The sequence below is a fragment of the Thalassophryne amazonica genome, chromosome 8, assembly GCF_902500255.1.
Source record: "Thalassophryne amazonica chromosome 8, fThaAma1.1, whole genome shotgun sequence".
Lineage (NCBI taxonomy): Eukaryota > Metazoa > Chordata > Actinopteri > Batrachoidiformes > Batrachoididae > Thalassophryne > Thalassophryne amazonica.
Window position 1 is genome coordinate 78498995 of NC_047110.1, and position 25046 is coordinate 78524040.

Sequence of the window (25046 nt, forward strand, 5' to 3'; positions counted from 1 at the left end):
ACAGGGAGCCAATGAAGAGAAGCCAATATGGGTGAATTATGCTGTCTCCTTCTAGTCCCTGTCAGTACTCTAGCTGCAGCATTTTGAATTAACTGAAGGCTTTTCAGGGAACATTTAGGACAACCTGATAATAATGAATTACAATAGTCCAGCCTAGAAGAAATAAATGCATGAATTAGCTTTTCAGCATCACTCTGAGACAAGACCTTTCTAATTTTAGAGATACTGCGCAAATGCAAAAAAGCAGTCCTACATATTTGCTTAATATGCACATTGAAGGACATACCCTGATCAAAAATGACTCCAAGATTTCTCACAGTATTACTAGAGGTCAAGGTAATGCCATCCAGAGTAAGGATCTGGTTAGACACCATGTTTCTAAGATTTGTGGGGCCAAGTACAATAACTTCAGTTTTATCTGAGTTTAAAAGCAGGAAATTAGAGGTCATCCATGTCTTTATGTCTGAAAGACATTCCTGCAGTTTAACTAATTGGTGTGTGTCCTCTGGCTTCATAGATAGATAAAGCTGGGTATCATCTGCGTAACAATGAAAATTTAAGCAATGCTTTCTAATAATACTGCCTAAGGGAAGCATATATAAAGTGAATAAAATTGGTCCTAGCACAGAACCTTGTGTAACTCCATAATTAACCTTAGTCCGTGAAGAAGACTCCCCATTTACATGAACAAATTGTAATCTATTAGATAAATATGATTCAAACCACTGCAGCGCAGTGCCTTTAATACCTATGGCATGCTCTAATCTCTGTAATAAAATTTTATGGACAACAGTATCAAAAGCTGCACTGAGGTCTAACAGGACGAGCACAGAGATGAGTCCACTGTCTGAGGCCATAAGAAGAACATTTGTAACCTTCACTAATGTTGTTTCTGTACTATGATGAATTCTGAAACCTGACTGAATCTCTTCAAATAGACCATCCCTCTGCAGATGATCAGTTAGCTGTTTTACAACTACCCTTTCAAGAATTTTTGAGAGAAAAGGAAGGCTGGAGATTGGCCTATAATTAGCTAAGATAGCTGGGTCAAGTGATGGCTTTTTAAGTAATGGTTTAATTACTGCCACCTTAAAAGCCTGTGGTACATAGCCAACTAATAAAGATAGATTGATCATATTTAAGATTGAAGCATTAATTAATGGTAGGGCCTCCTTGAGCAGCCTGGTAGGAATGGGGTCTAATAGAGATGTTGATGGTTTGGAGGAAGTGACTAATGAAAGTAACTCAGACAGAACAATCGGAGAGAATGAGTCTAACCAAATACCAGCATTACTGAAAGCAGTCGAACATAAAGATACATCTTTGGGATAGTTATGAATAATTTTTTCTCTAATAGTTAAAATTTTATTTGCAAAGAAAGTCATGAAGTCATTACTAGTTAAAGTTAAAGGAATACTCGGCTCAATAGATCTCTGACTCTTTGTCAGCCTGGCTACAGTGCTGAAAAGAAACCTGGGGTTGTTCTTAATTTCTTCAATTAGTGATGAATAGTAAGATGTCCTAGCTTTACAGAGGGCTTTTTTGTAGAGCAACAGACTCTTTTTCCAGGCTAAATTAAGATCTTCTAAATTAGTGAGACGCCATTTATATATTTATATGTGTGTGTGTATATATATATATATATATATATATATATATATATATATATATATATATAATATATATATATACGAGGTCTGTTAGAAAAGTATCCGACCTTATTATTTTTTTCAAAAACCATATGGATTTGAATCATGTGTGATTGCTTCAGCCAAGCTTGAACCCTCGTGCGCATGCATGAGTTTTTTCATGCCTGTCGGTTGCTTCATTCGCCTGTGAGCAGGGTTTGAGTGAGGTGTGGTCCACCCCTCTTGTCTATTTTTTATTGCAAAGAAATGTCTGAACGATTTGGATCTTTGCTGCATCAATTTTTTTCCAGAAACTGTGAGAGACCTCCAGGTGGACACCGTTCGAAAATTAATATGGCTTTCAGGGATGATTTTATGGGGATTAAACAGATTACGGGGTGTTACTGCCCCTTTAAGGACGGCCCACAACTGCTGAGAGCGCAGCACGCTCCCAGCGCCGATGGACATGCTGACACCCCGCACAAACAACCAAATCATTTCCAACGTGAAAGCTTTGTTGATCCGGGACCTCGTCTGACTTTCACAAAAAGGCAGAAGACATGGACATCAGCACTTTTTCCGGCACATTCCACCGTTACAGGAGTTTTTTTTTCATGGAAAAAGAAGACGAGGGACGCGCCACGGAGCCATTCATTACGCGGGACAAAACCACCTCGGTGTTGGTCTCACAGGACGGCTTAAAGGTGGATTTCAGATGGATTCCGGTTGCTTTCCAGTCGTGTGAATATCCGAATGTGATTGTGCATAAGCTGAACATGCCAGAACATGTCCTGTGAGGCTTCATCACGGTGTTTCTTTTCGCCATGCAGCTCCGCCGCGACGGGCGGAATTCCTCCGCCTTTGTTCCTCTTTCCATGACAAAAACTCCTGTAACAGTGAAATGTGCCGTTCATTTCTAAACTGGACGCTGTCTTGATCCGGTATGTCCTCTGAGTAGCACAGGAATTGTGAAAAGACGTGGACATCAGCACTTTTTCCGGCACATTCCACCGTTACAGGAGTTTTTTTTTTTTTTTAAGGAAAAAGAAGCAGAGGGACGCGCCACCGTGCCGCTTTTGACGCGGCACAAAACCACCTCCGTGTTGGTCTCTCAGGACGGCTTTCAGACGGATTCCGGTTGCTTTTCTGTCGTGTGAATATCCGAGAAATTGAGCTTGAGCTGGACAAGCCCAAACATGTCCCGTGAGGCTTCATCACGGCGTTTATTTGCGCCGAGCGGCTGCACCACGACGCGCCGAACTCCTCTGCACGTCTGTCTTAATGTGCCGGAAAAAGTGCTGATGTCCACGTCTTTTCACAATTCCTGTGCTAGTCAGAGGACATACCGGATCAAGACAGCATCCAGTTTAGAAATGAACGGCACATTTCACTGTTACAGGAGTTTTTGTCATGGAAAGAGGAACAAAGGCCAAGGAATTCCGCGCGTCACGGCGGAGCTGCATGGCGAAAAGAAACGCCGTGATGAAGCCTCACAGGACATGTTCTGGCATGTTCAGCTCATGCACAATCACAATCGGATATTCACACGACTGGAAAGCAACCGGAATCCATCTGAAATCCACCTTTAAGCCGTCCTGTGAGACCAACACCGAGGTGGTTTTGTCCCGCGTAATGAATTGCTTCGTGGTGCGTCCCTCGGCTTCTTTTTCCATGAAAAAAAAACTCCTGTAACGGTGGAATGTGCCGGAAAAAGTGCTGACGTCCACATCTTCTGCCTTTTTGTGAAAGTCAGACGAGGTCCCAGATCAACAAAGCTTTCACGTTGGAAATGATCTGGTTGTTTGTGCGGGGTGTCAGCCTGTCCATCGACGCTGGGAGCGCGCTGCGCTCTCAGCAGCTGTGGGTCGTCCTTAAAGGGGCAGTAACACCCCGTAATCTGTTTAATCCTCATAAAATCATCCCTGAAAGCCATATTAATTTTTCGAATGGTGTCCACCTGGAGGTCTCTCACAGTTTCTGGAAAAAAATTGATGCAGCAAAGATCCAAATCGTTCAGACATTTATTCGCAATAAAAAATAGACGAGAGGGGTAGACCACACCTCACTCAAAGCCTGCTCACAGGCGAATGACGCAACCGACAGGCATGAAAAAACTCATGCATGCGCACGAGGGTTCAAGCCTGGCTGAAGCAATCACACGTGATTCAAATCCATATGGTTTTGAAAAAAATAATAAGGTCGGATACTTTTCTAACAGACCTCGTGTGTGTGTGTGTGTGTGTGTGTGTGTGTGTGTGTGTGTGTGTGTGTGTGTGTGTGTGTGTGTGTGTGTGTGTGTGGGGTGAAGGGGATACCATATTTTTAAAGATGAAATCATTTTTTTTCATGTGAAATCTAATATTAATTTAATAGTTTTCTGGTGATTGATTATTATTGAATTGACTGAGAAAGTGTGTCCAGACGATTGACTGGTACTGTCTGTCTGCCTGCCTGTGTGGGTGAAAATTTGCAAATGTTATGAACATTTATTTAAATATTTAGTTGTTTAACATGACAATTTAGATGCTCAGATAACATTTTCTCTCTCTCTGTCTGACACTTTTAAATGGGGTTGTGGTGTGGCTTTGCTCTGTGCTCGTCACGTCAGTCAGATTGTTTTTGAGTAGGTTTATCGTTTGTTGTTACCAGCCTCATCAATGATTAACTTGTCATAAACCTAGTATTCAGTAGATTTTTCTGTAAACATTACAGCTCATTCCACGATCGACACAACTTTTTATCACTGTGGATGTTTTTCTCTGACTCCCACAGGAATATATTGCCAAAAAGTTCACCATCATGCAGTCTCAGATTGGATATGAGATCCTTGCTGAGGACACAATCACAGCCCTGTTGCACAACAACCGCAAGCTGCTGGAAAAACACATCACAGCCAGAGAGATCGAGACCTTTGTCAGCCTGCTCAGACGCAACAGAGAGCCCAGGTCAGACACATTGTAACCCTTTGGCAAATTATTGAGTGTCAGTCAAAGATAAAGACAGTAAAGTACAAATACCCAAACTCTACAGCCTCAAAAAACACGGGAAATTCAACCAGAACACATCATAATTAACCCTAAACAAATCTTGACATAAAGCAGTCAGTCTATGGTGATAAACAAATGTATTAGTCTAAATGTTTATTTATTTTCAGACCCATTTTTGTTTTGTTTTTTTGATAGTACACCAGAATGACAGGAAATGGGGAGCTAGAGGGAGGGACAAGTAACACATGCACAACTGCAGGAATCAAACCAGGCATGTTGCAGACCACAGGCTGACCTTTGGCCTCTTGGCTGCAGTGTGTTAGTGTAAATGTTTGCAAAATCTGTGATGGAAAGGTGAAGACCTGGTGCTGAGAAAATATGAGTTAACTTAACTGCGTCTCGCTCACAATAATGCAGTAACTTTTTGTGAATGGGCACATGGCACGACAACTGACATTTTGCATTTGGGGATCCTCCGGCACAGTGATGTGACACTGCTATCATAAAAGGAGGAGAACAGCTGAGAGTGTTTGCTGACATATGAAGATAGGATATCTATCAGTGGACATGCCAAACGGTCATCGCCATGAAGGAAGCGTCAATTAATTGACTTTGTAAACATACAGAACCTGTTGGCAAAGCAACAGCAACAATTCTGAATGTTGTAAAATGTGTTTAAGTGTTCAAATGGACTGTTGAAACACGTCTGTTCTAATGTTGTAGATTCCTGGATTATCTCTCTGATCTGTGTGTGTCCAATAAAACCGCCATCCCGGTAACGCAGGAGCTTATCTGTAAATTTGTGCTGAACCCGACCAACGCTGACATCCTCATCCAGACCAAGTGAGTTATCCAGAATTAGTTTGGATTCTTCACGTTATTGACATTGTTATACTTTAACATAAACAACACTCACAATTCTGATATGTTGTTTTCTTTTACCAGATCCATTGTATTTGATCTTGATAGTTATTTATCTTGTTAATAAATGATGTGTATTTGAACTGATTGTACTAGCAGTAATGACATTTCCAAACCCTCAGACACAAATCTGATCTAGGATCACATGTGCAGAAGAGCTCAGTCTTATACAGTACATATCAGATTTATTACGCAGAAAACATAAGGTGTTTCACATTAAAACAGAAAAAAGTCAGATTTTTTTAAACGTGTAAACTGAAAGTAGCTTGTAGTTAAGCTGATATTCGCAGCAGTAGACACCAATGTTTTAGTCGCTCTAGGTCTATGAATTTGACTAAATGTGTTTTTTTTTTTTAACATTCGATCAATAGAAAAACAAATGTGAAATGTCCAAAATGTAGCTTCAAAAAATTTAATGTGAACATTAAAAAATGTTAACGTAATGGAGTAGTTTTATCACCCTTAAAGAAATTGTTTATTACCCCATGTGCTAGTGAAACAGGGTTTTGTTTTCACTGGTGTGCGTCTGTGAACAAAATATCAAAAAATGGCTGGATGGATTTGATTTGAGCTTGGTGGGAATCATACTTTGTTAAATATTTAGAGGGGATTAGATTTGGGAGTAACTTGGATAAAGATCAAGGAAAACATGGTTCAAAAACACCCCTCCGTGTATATCTCAACAGCCAAGAAGCCTAGATGAATCATAAGCATATATTGATCAGTAAAATATTTGTGATTGATTCGTATGAATGACTTCATAATGAACTCATACAAGTTATAGTCAAAAATACCTTTATAGACATATGTGTATGTACTTCTAAATTTATATTGTGGTGTGTAGAGCGTGCAGTGAATGCATCAGCCCTCTGATGCCTTTAAATGGACTATATTTATATAGCGCTTTTCCATCTGCATCAGACGCTCAAAGCACTTTACAGATAATGTCTCACATTCACCCCGATGTGAGGGTGCTGCCATACAAGGCGCTCATTACTCACCGGGAGCAATAGGGGATTAAAGACCTGAAGGCCTTTCATTTTTAAAAGTGAAAAGTGGTTGCAATATTATTTCTTTTTTATATTGTTATTTCTTTATTTGTAGTTGTTTGTAAATATTTGCAGCTTTTCTGACTCTATCTCTCCCCCCCCGCCCAATATGAAATAAGAGGGATACAGCGATCAGTATGTCCTTCTGTTTTCACTTGCTAGAGTGATATCTCAAGAACCAGTTAACAAATTTCATTCATATTTAGCATAAAGCTGTACTTAGATGATCCCCCAACATCAGTTGATTAGGGTGACCCTAGAGTCAATTTCAGGGTCACAGCAAAATGTTCAAGATATTGTCATTATCTCAAGAACGAGTTGGCCCATTTTATTCATATTTAGCATAACGGTGTTGTTAATTAACTTAGAAATATGTAAGTTTGATTCCAAGGCCCTGTTTCTATGTCTTTTCAATTGTGACCTTGTTGGCACATGGCTTAAAAATTATATAATTTTTTGATTACACACATGCCTCTCGGTGGCCACTACCCAATAGAAATCTGGGTCCACCCATTGTCTCCGACTGTCTATAATATTTCTGTAAACTGTGTTGGAGTCTTTTTGAATGGAGCCCCTGGATGAGCTTTGTCTGTCAGAGAACCAGTTCTGACCAAACTCACATGTAATAATAAACTGCAACTTTTGTAATAACAGAGTCTCTTTGATCCTGGACTGACCCAAAGAACCAGGGTTTATAGTGTACTTTGGTGATCCGACACTTTCTATTACTGATTTGGGGGGACGGGGGGTGTATGTCATCTCCTGATGCCTCTTGTTTAGAACTTTAGCTGCATTAAATATGTCTAAAGTGTCTATACAGCACTGTATGAGAAGAATATTTTATGAAAAGTGTCTTAAAAATAGCATTCTAAAGTTGTTTTAGGCAAGAACATATCTGCTGTTAATACATATTTTATGTATTTGGAAAATATTAATATTAAAAATGTGCATGATCTCCACCTGCAATATATTTATGCTTATTTTCGAAAACCTCTCAAAATCCCCAGGGACAGTCGAGGTACTCCCTGGGGTGCGTGAAACATTTCTTGAGAAGCGATAATCTATAATGTATAAAGTTTTTAATATGTGCAGTGTTTTGTTTTGTTTTGTTTTTTGGTAACTGTTTCATGTGGTGCTCTTTGTGTTGCCCTTTTGCCTCCTTTAGACTGATCCCTAACACAGAGAACACACTGGAGTCGTCGCTCCTACAGGAGGATGTGGAGGAAGAGGAGGTTTGGCTCTACTGGATTGACAACCATAAGGAACCTCATGGAAAATCTATCCGCCACCTCTCTCAGGATTCTAAGGGCAACCACAAGATGGATATAGACATTATCACCTATTATAGGTAATGGTGGCAGTCTTCACATTTCAAATTCCATCCATGTGCTACACCATCTTTCTCACTTTTCTTTGTCTTTCTCTCCATGCTCTGCCTCTGCTCTGTAGGTACCAGCTGAATCTCTTTGCTAAGATGTGCCTGGACCGTCAGTACCTGGCCATCAACCAGATCTCCTCACAGTTGCCTGTGGATCTGATCCTGCGCTGCATGTTTGACGACAGCCTGCCCTACAACCTGAGAGCCTCCTTTTGTCGCCTCATGCTACACATGCATGTGGACCGTGACCCACAAGAGGCTGTGGTGCCCGTACGTTACGCCCGCCTCTGGACTGAGATCCCCTCGAAGATCACCATCCACGAGTGAGCCTGCATGAGTGTAATGATGTGCATTACCTCTGTGACAGGTTTTAGGAGTACCCATGTTCAAACAGTGTTTTCACAGGTTTGAGTACGAGTCTACAGACTCCTCCAGAGATGAGATGAAAAGGAAATTTGCTCCGACTATGGAGTTTGTGGAGGAATACCTCAAAGATGTGGTCAGCCAACCTTTTCCATTTGGGGAAAAAGAGAAGAATGAACTCACATTAGAGGTAAAACTTTATATATATATATATTGTTTATTAAGATGTTTTTGTCTTTTCCCAAATCTTGCTTTTCCTGCAACATTATTTTGAATTCTCTCCTCCAGGTGGTGAATCTGGCTCGGCACCTGGTTTACTTTGGTTTCTACAGCTTTAGTGAGCTGTTACGTCTCACACGTACTCTGCTGGCAATCCTGGATATTGTCCAGCACCCACTCAGCTTCATGAGCAAGCTCAGTAAGAGTCCAGAGGCTGGTCAGTGCACCTATTTTTCATTACTCTTTTTTTTTTTTACAAATTTCCCCATCATGTGACTTATCTCATTTTTGAAATAGTCAAGCTAACTTTTAAAAGTTAGCATGACTTGGCAACATTTAGCAACATTTGCTCGACAAATGTAGTGACTAAGCACAGGAAACATAGAAAGAAATGGGGGAGAGGCAAAGGTCACCCATGCTGGGACTCAAGCCCAATATGGCTGCTAAGATGCCGGTGCATTAAATGTCTATTCCACAGAGCACCATTCCTTCCAGTTTAATCCTGAATCGTAAATTGGGGCATGCTTTGAAGCATCGTAGTGACTTCTTGATCCATCTTTAACGATCTTGTTATATACCAGTTAGAGCCATCATTGGTGTCAGTTTTGATATCGGGATTTAATTTTAGAACTGTTCAAAAATCCATATTCCTGAAATCCTTGATAGTATGTGGTAACTTCATAGTGCAACAAATAACTGAAACAATACTTCACATGGCAATACAAGCACCAAATGCAGCACAAATTCTCCTTAGACATTGCTCTTTTGAAAAAAACGATGGGCCACATGAATTTTCAGTAGGCGGCCACGTAGGGGTCAATTGAAGAATTACACAGGTTAAAATATAAAAATGCTCCAATCATACTGAAAACTATACCACATTATTTGTCTGATCATAAAGATTCCAAAAAGGTAGAGTTTGGACTATCTATGACTGAATGTTATGGAGTTATGGGATATGGTGGAGTTATTGTTTTTACCCCATAACTCTATAGAATTCAGTCATAGATAGTCCAAACTATACCTTTTTGGAATCTTTACAATCAGACAAATAATGTGGTATAATTTTCAATATGACTGGAGCATTTTTATATTTTGACCACTATGTAATTCTTCAATTGACCCCAATGTGGCCACCTATTGATAATTCAAGTCGCCCGTTGGTTTTTTCAAAAGAATAATATCTAAGGTGTACTTTTGCCAAATTTGGTGCTTGTATCTCCATTTGAAGGATTCCTCTGTAAATATTCTGTTATCTGCTGCACTATCAGTGTATTCATAGTCTTAACGGCTTCAGTCTTGTTCAAACATCTTTAAACCGGGTGTTCGTAGTGACTGCAGCTTGAAACTTGTTTGATTGTGCTCCATCAGGGTAAAAATCTGAAGCGGAAGCAGTGTTTGTTGCGGTTTTTGATCATGTCTAGCTGAGGGTACAGCTCTTTTTTTTTTGGACAGGTTGCCAGGTCTGCACTTTATAGACCAACGTCTTAGGAGGCAGGCTGGATTAAACCATTTCATCCCGTTTTTATATTTTATTGGATCGTGAGCGATCGTAGTAGAACGATGTCCTGTGGAATTTCCCTGTTATATCAGCAGTTCAGGCTGGTAGTCATGTAACGATGGGGTAGTTACGTGATCCTGTCATGTCAATATGGGTCAAAATCTCTGAGGAATGTTTCCGTCACATCATTCAGTCTGTGCAGCAAAGAATTAAGGCTGTTCAGAGGGCAAAAGGGGGTCCAACTCGGGACCAGTAAGGTGGTTAAAAAGTTGTGATTAAAAAAAAAACAAAACAAACAAGCCTTATTTTCTCAGGTGATCGCTCGTGACCATGAGGTTGCACTATGTATCCTAAAGTATCCAGCAACTTATGCCCTCAAATCAGTTTGTTGAGATAATCTATTGGTTTATTTGCAGTGCTACACACACACACACACACACACACACACACACACACACACACACACGCTTTCACATGCCTGAAGTGAAACATGTTAACACTGTAAATACATGAGCTACTGCAAAGATCATTAAGATGAGGTTTGCCTTTAGGAAACAATGTCCTGCGTACCATCCACGGTGTTGGAGAAATGATGACTCAAATGGTGATGAGTCGAGGTGTGCCGCACAGCCTTCCTGACACCCCTCCCTCTCTGCGTTACGGGAAAGGCCACTTCCCACCAGACAACGAGGATGTCATGGTGATGGATACTAAGCTGAAAATCATAGAAATCTTACAAGTAAGTGCCCCCTTCTGGATACGTTTATGATTTTGTGTAATGGATTTTTTTTTCTTCCTATTCTCAGTTCTATTTATTTATTCTTTTTTTTCCTGTCATGTCATTTTTGTTTCCCTGGAAGTTCATTCTGAGTGTGAGGCTGGATTACAGGATTACATACTTGTTGTCCATTTACAAGAAAGAGTTTGGAGACAACTCTAGTGAAACCTCTGGCTCTGTGTCTGACATGGCCTTTATGTTGGGTGAGAATTCCTTCTCTCTGATGATGAATCTTATTTAGATACTGAAGCTGTGTTTTGGTGATGTTTGAGTTTAATCACTAAAGTCAAACAAAATTTTTTCTTTCACTTTTTGTCTCCAGCTCCCGAGCCAGACATAGATAAGATTCTAGCCAAAGCAGAGACCATGTTTGCAGGGAGGTAAGTTAAAACAGTTTCTTTCTAACTGATTCACTGTATGAGCAGCTGAAGGTGTTGCAGTGGCTGTTTGCTCACTCTTCTCTGTATAATTTCAGCTCGGAGTTGAGCGCAGTGGAGCTGGACGATGAGGGTGGCCGGACATTTTTAAGGGTTCTGATCCACCTTATTATGCAGGATTACCCACCACTGGTTTCTGGCTCTCTGCAACTCATATTCAAGCACTTCAGCCAGAGAGCAGAAGTGCTGCAGGCCTTCAAACAGGTTGGGACATTAGACCTGTTCTGCCATGTCTCAGTGTTCTGACATCTCCTTCACTCGCATATGTCCTTTTAATAACTCTTTTTTTCTTTTCTATTTTAAATGTGTTTTCCAGGTCCAGCTGCTCGTGTCAGAGCAGGATGTGGAGAATTACAAACAGATCAAAACTGACCTGGACCAGCTGCGTCTGACTGTGGAGAAGTCAGAGCTGTGGGTGGAGAAGGATGGAGTCTACAACAGCGAAGACCTCCCTGTCAGGCAGGCCAAAGACCAGAACGTCGAGGTGCTGTAGTTAATGACTTTCAGGAACTGAACGTTTCAAGCATTTAATGTCTCATTTACTTTCTCCACATTTTTCTTCCATGTCCCAGGTCTAATCCACGGATTAGACCTGGTTAGGTTTCAAATATATGTACTTTTATGTTTTTTTTTTTTCTTTTTTAAAATGATTCTTTTTACCAGGGGATAAAGTAATTTTTATTTGTCCCCCTGGGGTCTGGGAGAAGGCCCTGGGGAAGACCCAGGACTAGGTGGAGAGATTATATATCCACACTGGCCTGGGAACATCTTGGGATCCCCCATTCAGAAGTGGTTAATGTGGCCCAGGAAAGGGACGTTTGGAGTCCCCTGCTGGTGCTGTTGCCCCTGTGACCCAATCTGGGATAAGGGGTTGAAGATGTGTGTGTATATATCTATGTAATTTTTATGTTAGCCTATATCTCCAACAATATATAGTACCTCCGGTGACTTGAATATCTGAGACAAGGTCAGACTGTAGCTCTGACCTCCTACTGCATCTGGCAGATCTCAGTCCAACCCCAGATTGTACATTTTGATGTATTTATTTATTTATTTATTTAATTTTTTAAACAAGAAACAAAGTTTTGGCCACTGTTGTTACATGTGCATAGGTACAGCAGGAAGAGTTTTCAGTCCTTTCTGTCTACGTGTGTTTGTATATCACAACTCAGTTTTGGGCCCATTTGGGTCCATTTTAGGAACTAGTTTATGATCAGATAGGAATGATAAAGTGAGGGGATTTTGTGAAGAATAGTTCAAAGTTCAAGGTCAAATTTTCTCTTTAATTGTAATGTATCAGGACCATTTGAATACTTATGAATATGGTTTGAGATGCACATCTGCATACTGTTACTCAGTAATGATGTCTAATGGGACCTGTTCGTCTTATGAATGATGATGGCCAATAATGATGGCTATGGGTGTTTTTGAAAGGTCAGAGTGAAGGTCATAAAAATTTGCATGCAGCATAGTGTGTGTGTGTGTGTGTGTGTGTGTGTGTGTTTGTTTTCATTCAGTGTCTCAGGTTAGGGGGAAATGGTCGTCGGAGATTAACATCTGACATTTGTTAGGAGAAAACATGCAGTTTGAGACATTCTATAAAATAAGTCACTGATACTAAGATGTTCATTTAATGTCACACCTTGTTGTAATATGACATGCCAATTTACAGTTATTATGAGTTGTGTGTAATGACATTTGATTTATTACAGGCTGTCACTGGTTATTTGACCTTTCATTTAATTATTGTTTCACATGCTGATATAACATTTCAGGGTAAAGCATGCAAGACTCAGGCATTGTACTCTTTTGAGTGTGCATTCCTATTGCTCCACCCCAAAAGAACCTAAGGGACAGCACATTTTGCATATTTGGGATTCCATTCCATTCCAAATGAGACATTCACTCACTGTTGTACTCCAAAACACTTGAAATTATATGGTTTCAATAATTACCGAGGATCTAATGGGAAGAAATTTTTTTCCCATATATATAAAACGGAGAACATATTAAATAATGTCTCATTTGTTGCTATTTCAGTAATAAGGGTTTTCAGTAATAAAGTTGCTTATCCTACCAATATCTTGTAAATTTGGCAGGAAGTTGTATCTGTAGAGGTTGATCTGTGTCTGAATGGGGTAGAAGATAAAGAACAAAACGTTTGAATGCGGTGATGAAGCACATTTATTAATTGAATGTTGCAAATTTTATTTTATTTTTGGTCTTCTCAGGAGGGTGTCTTGAGCCCTATGCAGAATGGAGATATTAAACATCAGATTGACAGCAACAACACAAACAACTACAACATAGTCAAAGAGGTGAGCTCCTGGTCCTTATGTTCAATTTCTTATTGTTAATTCACTTCAGTAGTGTGTCTGAATAAAGTTATGTGTGTCTGATCTTTAGATACTGGTTCGCCTCAGTAAATTGTGTTACCCGAGCAAGAAGAGTCGTGTCCAGCAGCAGAGGCTGCTGAAGAACATGGGGGCTCATACTGTGGTGCTGGACCTGCTGCAGATCCCATATGAAAAGGCATCCAACATTAAAACTGAATTGCTTATCTAATGCTGTGACAACTGTTTTTTTTAATTATCTTTGGTTCTGTATTTGTGCAGAATGATGAGAAGATGAATGAGATCATGATGCTGGCGCACACATTCTTGCAGAACTTCTGCCGAGGAAACTCCCAGAACCAAATTCTTCTCCATAAACATCATAATCTCTTCCTGACTCCAGGCGTAGGTGGATCGTGTTTGCTGTGGCTGACATGCTTTGTACAGGGGGATATTTTTTTCCCCTCTATAGCAGCTTGAAACAAGTAGAACAAGCAGTGACATCAGTAGAATTAACCAGAAAATAAAAAGATGAGATTGTAGCCTTACAAATTGCCAAAATTCAGATAAACCTAAAAAATAATTGTGTAAAAATGCCAAAAATAATGCAGTGCTAAAAGCATTGTCTTCTTTATGATGTCTTTATAATTGTCTTTCTTTATAATTTGCAGTTGTTTAATTGGTATCCCAGTGCAAAGTATGTGTGTGTGTGTGTGTGTGTGTGTGTGTGTGTGTGTGTGTGTGTGTGTGTGTGTGTGTGTGTGTGTGTGTGTGTGTGTGTGTGTGTGTGTGTGTGTGTGTGTGTGTGTGTGTGTGTGTGTGTGTATATATACACTCAACAAAAATATAAACGCAACACTTTTGGTTTTGCTCCCATTTTGTATGAGATGAACTCAAAGATCTAAAACTTTTTCCACATACACAATATCACCATTTCCCTCAAATATTGTTCACAAACCAGTCTAAATCTGTGATAGTGAGCACTTCTCCTTTGCTGACATAATCCATCCCACCTCACAGGTGTGCCATACCAAGATGCTGATTAGACACCATGATTAGTGCACAGGTGTGCCTTAGACTGCCCACAATAAAAGGCCACTCTGAAAGTTGCAGTTTTGTTTTATTGGGGGGGATACCAGTCAGTATCTGGTGTGACCACCATTTGCCTCATGCAGTGCAACACATCTCCTTCACATAGAGTTGATCAGGTTGTCAATTGTGGCCTGTGGAATGTTGGTCCACTCCTCTTCAATGGCTGTGCGAAGTTGCTGGATATTGGCGGGAACTGGTACACGCTGTCGTATACGCCGGTCCAGAGCATCCCAAACATGCTCAATGGGTGACATGTCCGGTGAGTATGCCGGCCATGCAAGAACTGGGACATTTTCAGCTTCCAAGAATTGTGTACAGATCCTTGCAACATGGGACCGTGCATTATCCTGCTGCAACATGAGGTGATGTTCTTGGATGTATGGCACAACAATGGGCCTCAGGATCTCGTCACGGTATCTCTGTGCATTCAAAATGCCATCAATAAAATGCACCTGTGTTCTTCGTCCATAACAGACGCCTGCCCATACCATAACCCCACCGCCACCATGGGCCACTCGATCCACAACATTGACATCAGAAAACCGCTCACCCACATGACGCCACACACGCTGTCTGCCATCTGCCCTGAACAGTGTGAACCGGGATTCATCCATGAGGGGAACACCTTTCCAACGTGCCAAACGCCAGCGAATGTGAGCATTTGCCCACTCAAGTCGGTTACGACGACGAACTGGAGTCAGGTCGAGACCCCGATGAGGACGACGAGCATGCAGATGAGCTTCCCTGAGACGGTTTCTGACAGTTTGTGCAGAAATTCTTTGGTTATGCAAACATTGTTTCAGCAGCTGTCAGAGTGGCTGGTCTCAGACGATCTTGGAGGTGAACATGCTGGATGTGGAGGTCCTGGGCTGGTGTGGTTACACATGATCTGCGGTTGTGAGGCTGGTTGGATGTACTGCCAAATTCTCTGAAACGCCTTTGGAGACGGCTTATGGTAGAGAAATGAACATTCAATACACGAGCAACAGCTCTGGTTGACATTCCTGCTGTCAGCATGCCAATTGCACGCTCCCTCAAATCTTGCGACATCTGTGGCGTTGTGCTGTGTGATAAAACTGCACCTTTCAGAGTGGCCTTTTATTGTGGGCAGTCTAAGGCACACCTGTGCACTAATCATGGTGTCTAATCAGCATCTTGGTATGGCACACCTGTGAGGTGGGATGGATTATCTCAGCAAAGGAGAAGTGCTCACTATCACAGATTTAGATTGGTTTGTGAACAATATTTGAGGGAAATGGTGATATTGTGTATGTGGAAAAAGTTTTAGATCTTTGAGTTCATCTCATACAAAATGGGAGCAAAACCAAAAGTGTTGTGTTTATATTTTTGTTGAGTGTATATATATATATATATATATATATATATATATATATATATATATATATATATATATATATATATATATATATATATGTGTGTTATTTACATTAATTATTAAGATCCTATTGTCTTATGTACAATTTGTACATGTTCAATAACGCCCCTCTGTCAATCAGTCAATCAATCATAAAAAATATTTACGTTTTAATGGCCTCTGCAGGAGGGCGTGCATGTGCGCATACATGAGCTTTTGACAAGAGCAGAAGTTACCTTTGACTTAGCGGAAGTTAGCGTGCACGCTGATGGTTGCCAAATGTCGGAAATCACTTCAGAGGTGTTATCAAGTTCCAAAAACAGCATTTTCAGTTTTAGAATTGTTTATTTCTCGCTAGCTTTTGCATAATATATGACAAAGAGGTAATATTTACATACAAATGAAACAGTTTGCAGGTAGCTAGACCAGCCACTGATGTCATGCTGCTGCTCTACTCTGATTGGCTGTCAGCCCCACCCCTCAAAGAACAAGCAAGCAAACAAAAAAAAAAAAACCTGAACAGAATTAAACAGAATGTGAGTTTTATCCTCTTAAAAAAACTCTTAAAATACCTCAAGGTTAGCCATTTTGAACTTGTCGAAGTTCTGTGTCCTAAGAATGTTCCCTGTGAATTTGAAGCCTCTGGCAGTAATAGGACTGGACTTATGCTGAGCACGGACGGACGGCAAAGTCTTCACAATACCCGATGGCCATATTTGATGGCCTCGGGTAAAAATTACTCTTTTCTATTAACTCTCTGTTGTCCAAGTGAATCTATGTACAGTTTGTATGAAGATTGCTTTTCTGAAAGATTGAGAGGGTGCTTCTTTTGTTTTGCCCAGTTGCTGGAAGCTGAGACGGTACGGCACATCTTTATGAATAACTACCAGCTGTGCAATGAGATCAGTGACCGTGTGGTGCACCATTTTGTCCACTGCATTGAAACACATGGGAGGCATGTCCTATACCTTAAATTCCTGCAAACCATTGTGAAAGCTGATGGCAAATATGTAAAGAAATGCCAAGACAAAGTCATGACAGAGGTGAGACGTCTACATTTCTTTCTTTTTAAAAATGGTTTATTTTGGTCTACACAGAAGTAGGTTATTGTTTCCCCTGCAATTAATAGGGCAAATATAGGATTAAATATAGGGGTTGGTCAGTGGGGCTGCAACAATTCTGTATGTGATTTACACTGTAAAATATGCCTATTCAGCTGTGACATTTTGTGTTCTGATATCCAACAAACTATTTTGGGCCATGCATAATATAAAGATAGGTCTGTCAAATTGCTTGTGAAGCTACGTTGCAAATCTCAAGGTCCTTATGCATGCTAAGGCCAATGTTGTATAACAGAGTGAAAGAGCTTTTACATCAGTGTGAGAAATGTTTAAGCAATATTCTGTATTGTTGTAGGGCTACTAATTACAAAGTAAATATTCACTTGATTTAATACATATTTAATCAATGTATTCATCACATTAATGCCAAAATCATGTTATGTCGAGCAAGGAGTGTCTTCTCTGGCGACATGCCTTGGAGTTCCCTAAATTCTCCAGTACACTCAGTCTATACATGCAAATGTAGTATCTATGAAAAGTGTAGACTCTCAGCATGCTGAAATCCACCGTGTCCTTGCAACAAACTGTTAAATGTTTGGTTCTTTCTATTATGATCAACTTCCAAGAAATGGGCGCAAACTGACCTCGTTGACCTGGTCAGGTTAAGAGTGACCTACAATATTTCTCTATTGGATAATTTTTCTTAAGCTCATATTTTATCGGTGCTTTTCTTATGGAGGAAAAAAACTACAGAATCTGTTCAGATGCTGGCTAACCTGTAATATCTTGGACATAAATTAGGAAATCTAATTTTAAATTAGCCTGAAGTTTGAGATCTTAAACATATCCCTTTGTCTTATTGTGATAGTGCTGGATCATAAACATCTCAAGTTCTGCTCTGCTCTTTGTCTTTTCTCACCTCCAGCTGGTGAACGGTGGTGAGGACGTGCTGGTGTTCTACAACGACCGCTCCTCCTTCCCCATGTTGTTGCAGATGATGGGTTCTGAACGTGAGAGAACAAGTGAGGATGGAGCTCTGGCCTACCACATCACCCTGGTGGAACTACTGGCTGCCTGCACTGAGGGAAAGAATGTCTATACTGAGCTGAAATGCAACTCTCTGCTGCCTTTGGATGATATTGTCAAAGTTGTCACTGATGTCCACTGTATACCAGAGGTAGACATTTTGTGGTACACCTGAAATCTGCCTCTTTATTTGCGTTACCATGTATCACATCTTTCTTTGTCTCTTTTTTTTGTTTTTTAAATCACTCAGGTGAAAAGTGCTTATGTCAACTTTGTGAATCACTGCTATGTGGACACAGAGGTAGAAATGAAGGAGATCTACACCTCCAACCACATCTGGAAGCTCTTTGACAATTTCCTCGTGGATATGTCCAGTGTAAGGCTCTGTCTGATTAAAAGGTCACACTGTTCCTACAATCCATTCTGCTGAAGCAGTGCATGTCTGAAGATATGTTGAGCCTTAGCGCCCTCTCTTCCACGCAGTGCAAATAAGCACACAGCTCCGTGTAACTCTCCATGCAAGTTTTCCAGCGCAGTTGTGATGTTCATCCTTAGCTTCCACATTCTTTAAATTGGAAGTCCATGTGTGTTGGTCTTAAAATTAGACTGGCCACAGGATGGTGCAAGTGTAATGGGTGGGTGGGGTTGGGGGGGGGGGTACTGTGCAGTGTTATATAATGGTGCTGTAATGGTTCACCTCAGGGAGCTAACGGTTGGTCTTGAACGCTTGCTTTGACACTTTGAGCACAGAACCCATTCATCACCCAAAAAAACCTCACTTCTGGCTTGATTATCTAAAGCAGTGCACCAGTTCCTGACGCAGCGCTCTCTTTGCAATCACAGGTGACACTGTGATTGGTTTGTTTCCTGTTTTACTCAAAACATACCCATTAATATGTAAGTGACTAAATACTACCCCTTCGCATCCTGTGTCCTATTTTGCCTTCAGTGCCAAAGCCAAGCGCAGCGGCCTCCTGATTTCTGCCCTGTTGTAAAATCAGATGATAATCTGTAATCGGGTATAAGATGATACTGAACAGTAAAACATGTTGGACTTCTTTTGCGTAACTTAATTATTGGTAGCAGCCTGCCAGAATGCTAGCTGGCTACCTGCTATCACGACGTAAGCCAATCACAACTATACTCTACAAGGTATCTTAAAGTGGATATGACACTTAAAGACACCATAGTCTTATTACATGTAACAAAGGTTATATAATTCGGTTGTGAAAATGGACGCGGTTCTCCCGTTATATACAACATTTGAACGTCCCGCCACTGAAAAATATGCACGCCCCGTGACCAGCTTCCCGCTAAGCACCGAACCTGAAATACGTCACTGCGTGTAGACCGTATCGGCTTGCACGCTTGGCGGCCGTTGTTTACACTTTTTTTAGCAGCAGAAACTTTGATTAAACACAGCTCTCAGGGACTTGTTTGTCGATATGCCCGACCAGTGTGTCGCAGCATATTGCACAAACACAAGGGCAAAAGGTTTTAGCCTTTTCAAGTCCATGCAGATTGATCAAAAGCTGTGGTGTTGTGTGATGCACGAAATGTCAGGCTGCGGCTCGCTCCGCTCGCACACCCGCATTTGCTCCCGACAGCAGACACTTTCCTCTACCGTCTCCATGTTCTCGCACCGCTCACAGGAACACATAAAATGTCAGCCCCAAATAATATGGTCACAATAATCTTGAAATGGTCAAGGAACTTGTAAAAATATCAGTGCAATACGTAGTAAACACGGTGGCGGCATGTTCACTGTTGTTTTCGGCGATCTTTCTTGAAACTTTCGCCGTTTATTTCCTATTCTTTCATGAAAATAACGTAACTAAACACGGATGAATGCAATGCCAGGCACTCAAACGGCAAAAACCCGAAGGTAATGACGGTGGTCCGCAAGTAGTAGCTACACTGTCGTGGCTCCGGAAAAATTACAAAGGCGGTAAACAGACGCGAGAATCAAAAATGCTATAATTAGTGTTATAAACAGCAGCAACAAAAATCAAAGCCTCCCTTACCATTCCGTATTCTGCAGCCTTTCAAAATCCATTGTGATTGGCACGTCTCTTGCCTCTGCTTCGGCTCCGCCATAAGCTCTGTCGGCATTATTTTCCAGAATGCTCCTGGTTTGAATGTTCATCCGAAAGATACAGCTCCGATCTGTAGGGTCTAATCACTGCTGCGACATCCTCAGGATCCGAGTCAGTCTCAGTTTCCTCACAGAAATAATCCACACTAGAAGAGGAGTCAGAAAAGTTCTTGATCTCGTCACTGTCCATGCTGAGGTCTGTCTGTTCCTGTTGTCAGTCGAACAGACAAAGATGGGACTCTACACGCTGTGATGTCACGGCATCACGTGACCGCTGATGGAACGCTGCCAGCGCGCTTTCTAAAAAACACTTTTGAGAAGCTGTGCAAACTTTATTTCTCAGTGATAATGATTAAAACCACTTTTAATATTTTTAATCTTTTAAAATATTACATACCACATTATAAATGATTACTTCCAACTCTTTGACTTGTGTGAGTTCTGATGAAGCTGATAAAAGTAAAATAAGCCAGAGTGCATCTGAAAACAGAATGACAGCCATTTTGATCCATAATTATGATGCAATGTCAGGCTCTGACTATTACCTGTCTGAAAGCCACTCCACCAGTGTTCACAAATGGAAACAGTAGAATCTGTGGATAGATCCATGTTTTGAAGACCATTCTCACGCTGTGCTGGGCTTCACTTCTGCAGTGGGTCCCAGCGGCACGCGAAACAAAGAATTTGTCCTTCAGATGTTGTTATAGCTAAAGTGCTGATAGAGGTTTTTAATACTGTCGGGTCGAGTCTCCTAACTTTTTCAACTCTTGTCTTATAGTTCGGGGTCTATTAAACATGCTGTGGTTTGACCTCTTCTTAAAAAAATCTAACCTTGACTCGTCAGTTTTATCCAACCTGTCTTGCATCTGCCAGTTCTCTCCAAGATTTTTCCGAAAGGTTGTTTTTATACAGTTAGTCATTTTTAGAAGACTATCACATCCTTGAAAAATTCCAATCTGATTTTAGATCATGACACAGCACTGAGTCAGCACTTTTAATAATGACTTCACTGTCTGTGGATGCAGGGAATCCTGCTGTTCTGTTGGATCTCACTGCAGCCTTTGACACTGTGGATCACACAGTACTTGTTTCCTGGTTAGAGCCTCATGTTGGCAAGAGGCTCTAACTGGGACTGTACTTAAGTGGCCTAAATCATATTTGGCTGAGAGGAGTTTTTCCATTTTGATTAGTGACCTCTCCTCACCAGTTGCTCCTCTTTGTTGTGAAGTGCCACAGGGTTCTATTCTTGGCCCTATTCTATTTTCATTGTACATGCTGCCATTGGGATCAATTGCAGCCAAGCACAACCTGTCCTGGCAGTATTATCCAAAAGTGGATCTGATTTGTTAGCTATTAGAAAGTATTACATTTTTTGTGAACTTTAAAATCAGTTTGGGGTTGTAATAGGACCAGTGAACCCTAGGACTAGTGGACCTTCCCTGGCTGCTGTAAAAGGCTATAGAAATAAATGTTTGATTGATGTCAATGTTTAAAAATTCTGTCCTACTGAAGTATAAACTGCTCTTAAAACAAAATCCATGCCATTTGCAGTGAAATGTAAGGCAATACTGGGTACTAAAAATACACTCCCTTCATGTTACTAATTTATTTGTTTAGTGGGTGCTCCAGCTAGCTAGCTTATCCCATTTGTTCTCTCTCTCTTTTAGCGTAGGTTGTTAGCATACTGTTATACTGGAAATGAGACTGTAAAGTATAGAGTGTTTTCACGTGATATCATGTACCCGGGCGTTGACCATCTTGGTGGAACTCTGCTATGCCTTCTGTTTATACCGGCATATATTCTTAGCTTTCGAATGCTGTCATGATGAATTACTGTCATGTCGTTGGTCAGACAAAGAGACAGACCTCCATTACTGTTGATCGCTGAAAGTGATCAGGAATCAATCAATCAATCAATTTTTTTATATAGCGCCAAATCACAACAAACAGTTGCCCCAAGGCGCTTTATATCAGGGTGAAGCTTGTGAAAATCTGTGCAAGAATGTAAACAGTGATTTTCTACAATTTGACCAGTTTAGTAATTTTCATATGGGATCAGACACACTTTATTTTTAAATCTTGCCATTGAACATTAAAATCTGGGTGACAAACATCATAAATCAAACATTTTTAAGATGTTGTAAACCTGTCAGAGCTAAAATATACAATGAGATTGGAGAGAGCTTGTCCTTCTTTCAGTGCAAACAGATAAAGTGGGGAAACAGTACAAATAGTTAGAAGTATAAAATCCTACAAGACAGTGCAATGAAAATTTCTATGTACGAATATAAGATGATTAATTAATGATCATTGAGCCGAACAGAGCGTAAATGCACTATAACTCACCTTTGAGACTATAACCCACATTTGAGACTTAACAATGCAAGTTATTAAAGCAAGTTAACTTTGGTATGAAAAGTATTTAACATGTATTTTACCTGCATGTGTGGCAGAGCTGTAGGAAACATTAAGCGGGAGACCAGCGATGATGATCCGTGCGCTGTGGATGTGTTGACGTTACTTTTCCATTTGTCCTCCACCATCCGTGAAATTTTTTTCTTTGACCCAATCACAAACAAACTGGTTATAGACATCCAAGATTTTGTAGGTTTTCCAAGTCCTGTAATGGGGTCCCATGAAAATAACAAATAATTCACAATGTCCATGTACATACCACCAGGTGGTGAACTTTCACTCTGCGACCACGCAGATGATGGCGTTTCATATGATCTTCATCACCAATTAATTTCATCTTTATCTCATAGCGCAGTCGTGTTTCACTGCTGGCTTGTGAAGCTTTCTGGCATTTTCATGAACTTTCGGCATCAGAGAGAGTAGAACGTATGCTTCCGCTATCTATTGTTTACTCGCCAGTAGCGCCAAGATGGCCAAAAGGGCTGACACGCCCATAATTCTGATATCAGTGAAAACACTCTATTCTTCTTATGTGCTCATCCGGTTTGCTACCCAGTTAATGATTTTTATCAAAAATTGTAACTTCAAAATGGTAATATTACATATAGTGTCTTTAGTTATCTCCATATTAGTGACACAGTAGTTTAGATGCAGCACCAAGCTTCCATTTTTACAGATCAAGTAAATAAACTTTGTTATCCGTCCTTAATTTGACTGCAGCATTAACCAAATACTGAAAGCATTGAAGGAATGTGGTCAAAACTGAGATGTTAAGAAAACAATATTTTCAGGTTTGTTATTCGCTGTTTTTTTAAGCAAATAATCCAGTAATTCCTTAGAAATTCTGTGAGACTCATCAAAATATGAGTCAGCATTCAATAATCATCTTACAAATGCTTCTCTACAAATGTAATTATTAAGTTTGAATAAACAATTTTTCAATGTCACTATGGATGTATTTCTTGTTTGTAGCTTAGGTCTTTTCCTAGATTGCACTTGTATAAGTCATAATCAAGATATTATGTAAAAATGTGCTTGAACACAATTTTTTTTGCTTTCTTTTTTAATTAAATCTTAAGGTGTGCAACAGTACCACAGATCGTAACCATGCTGATCTTGCGCTGGAAAAGTATGTGATAGACACAGTGATGGCTGTTGTCAAGGGCTTCTTCAGCTCACCTTTTTCTGTCAACCACTCCAACTTGCAGGTATCAGTTTTCACCTTTACCAAACAGATGTGTTATGCCAACCAAGAGAGGCTCATTTATGCCACATAGAAATCCTTTGCCAGCCTTTTGCTTACTTTATGAAAATGGAATTTGACAGCACGACTGTCTCCTTCACTGCACCTTCTCCTAGTGTAGGTGCTTGTGATCCTTAAGTCAGAGGTTTTTTGGAAATTTCTCCTGTCACTGACGATAACACTACAGAGTTCTCATCTGGAAAATCTGTCTTATTCTGCTGCATTCTGTCTGTCCTTTCGTGTTCTTTAATTGTAGACAAACCAGCCTATCTTCATCCAGCTGCTCCAGTCTGCATTCAGGATCTGTAACTGTACCTGGCTCAGCTCAGCTCAGAAGGCAAATGTTGAGAGCTGCATTAAAACACTGGCAGATGTGGGTGAGTGTGACTACGCTGAGAAAGAGATTTTTCTCACGGTTGCGGCCTCAGTGATATCTGCCTGGTAAATACAAGTTAAAAGAGCGCCTCGCTCAATAGAGTGCAAGCAGCCAGTCTGCTCCTGTCAGATCGGTTTTGATTAATATTTGGATGGCGGACCTCTTAAGTGTGTGCTCTAACAGTTCTCTAACAGTGGAGTTGCGTCAGGAAGGTCATCTGGTGTAAAACCTGTGACAAATCTCAATGTGGATCAGTACTAGAGTGCTGTGCAAAAGTTTTAAACACAAAACTTTTGCATATTACCTTACAAATAGGTTATAATGACTGGGGTCATCCTGATTGGAGTAGGTGGGTGGGTGGGTGTTGGGGGGCATGACCTCGCTGGCTAATACTTGGTAGCAGCTTTGCTAAAATGTAATGGGATGGCACGTTCCTTTGGTAAATGCTCTGTCCCTCTGTTTCATGAAAATTAGTCAATGTATTTTTTGGATGATCCTGATGGCCGACAAACTGATATGGGTGAAAACATAATGTCCTTGGTGGATGTAATTGGCAAGAAAAAAAAAGAATCAAATCACAATGACTGTATCCTGGGCACAGGACTACTGACCTCTGGGCACATTCACAGGAACATATTTAGGTGTCCACTGTACTGTTCTAGTCATTAGGGAGTTTAAACCGTGCTGATTTTAAAGGTCTGCTTAGGTGCCCAGAAATGGGTTTGCGTTTGTGCCGTGGTCTTGTAAGGAAGTTGTTTAAGCAGACAGA

The 25046-nt window shown here is 40.6% G+C and overlaps 1 protein-coding gene across 6 annotated transcripts in view; it reads left to right on the plus strand.

Moving 5' to 3' along the window:
* itpr2 (inositol 1,4,5-trisphosphate receptor, type 2) overlaps window positions 1-25046 on the plus strand; it is a 208493-nt gene that overhangs the window by 64958 nt on the left and 118489 nt on the right. For all 6 annotated transcript variants that reach the window (XM_034176794.1, XM_034176795.1, XM_034176797.1 and 3 more), the window contains 19 exons: window positions 4401-4573; window positions 5339-5458; window positions 7751-7933; window positions 8035-8286; window positions 8369-8516; window positions 8615-8762; window positions 10598-10785; window positions 10907-11027; window positions 11147-11204; window positions 11300-11465; window positions 11578-11745; window positions 13493-13579; window positions 13668-13793; window positions 13877-13999; window positions 16904-17104; window positions 18048-18299; window positions 18399-18524; window positions 23738-23866; window positions 24158-24278. In XM_034176794.1, coding sequence (XP_034032685.1) covers window positions 4401-4573; window positions 5339-5458; window positions 7751-7933; window positions 8035-8286; window positions 8369-8516; window positions 8615-8762; window positions 10598-10785; window positions 10907-11027; window positions 11147-11204; window positions 11300-11465; window positions 11578-11745; window positions 13493-13579; window positions 13668-13793; window positions 13877-13999; window positions 16904-17104; window positions 18048-18299; window positions 18399-18524; window positions 23738-23866; window positions 24158-24278 — 2890 coding nt within the window. The remainder of the gene's footprint in view (window positions 1-4400; window positions 4574-5338; window positions 5459-7750; window positions 7934-8034; window positions 8287-8368; window positions 8517-8614; window positions 8763-10597; window positions 10786-10906; window positions 11028-11146; window positions 11205-11299; window positions 11466-11577; window positions 11746-13492; window positions 13580-13667; window positions 13794-13876; window positions 14000-16903; window positions 17105-18047; window positions 18300-18398; window positions 18525-23737; window positions 23867-24157; window positions 24279-25046) is intronic.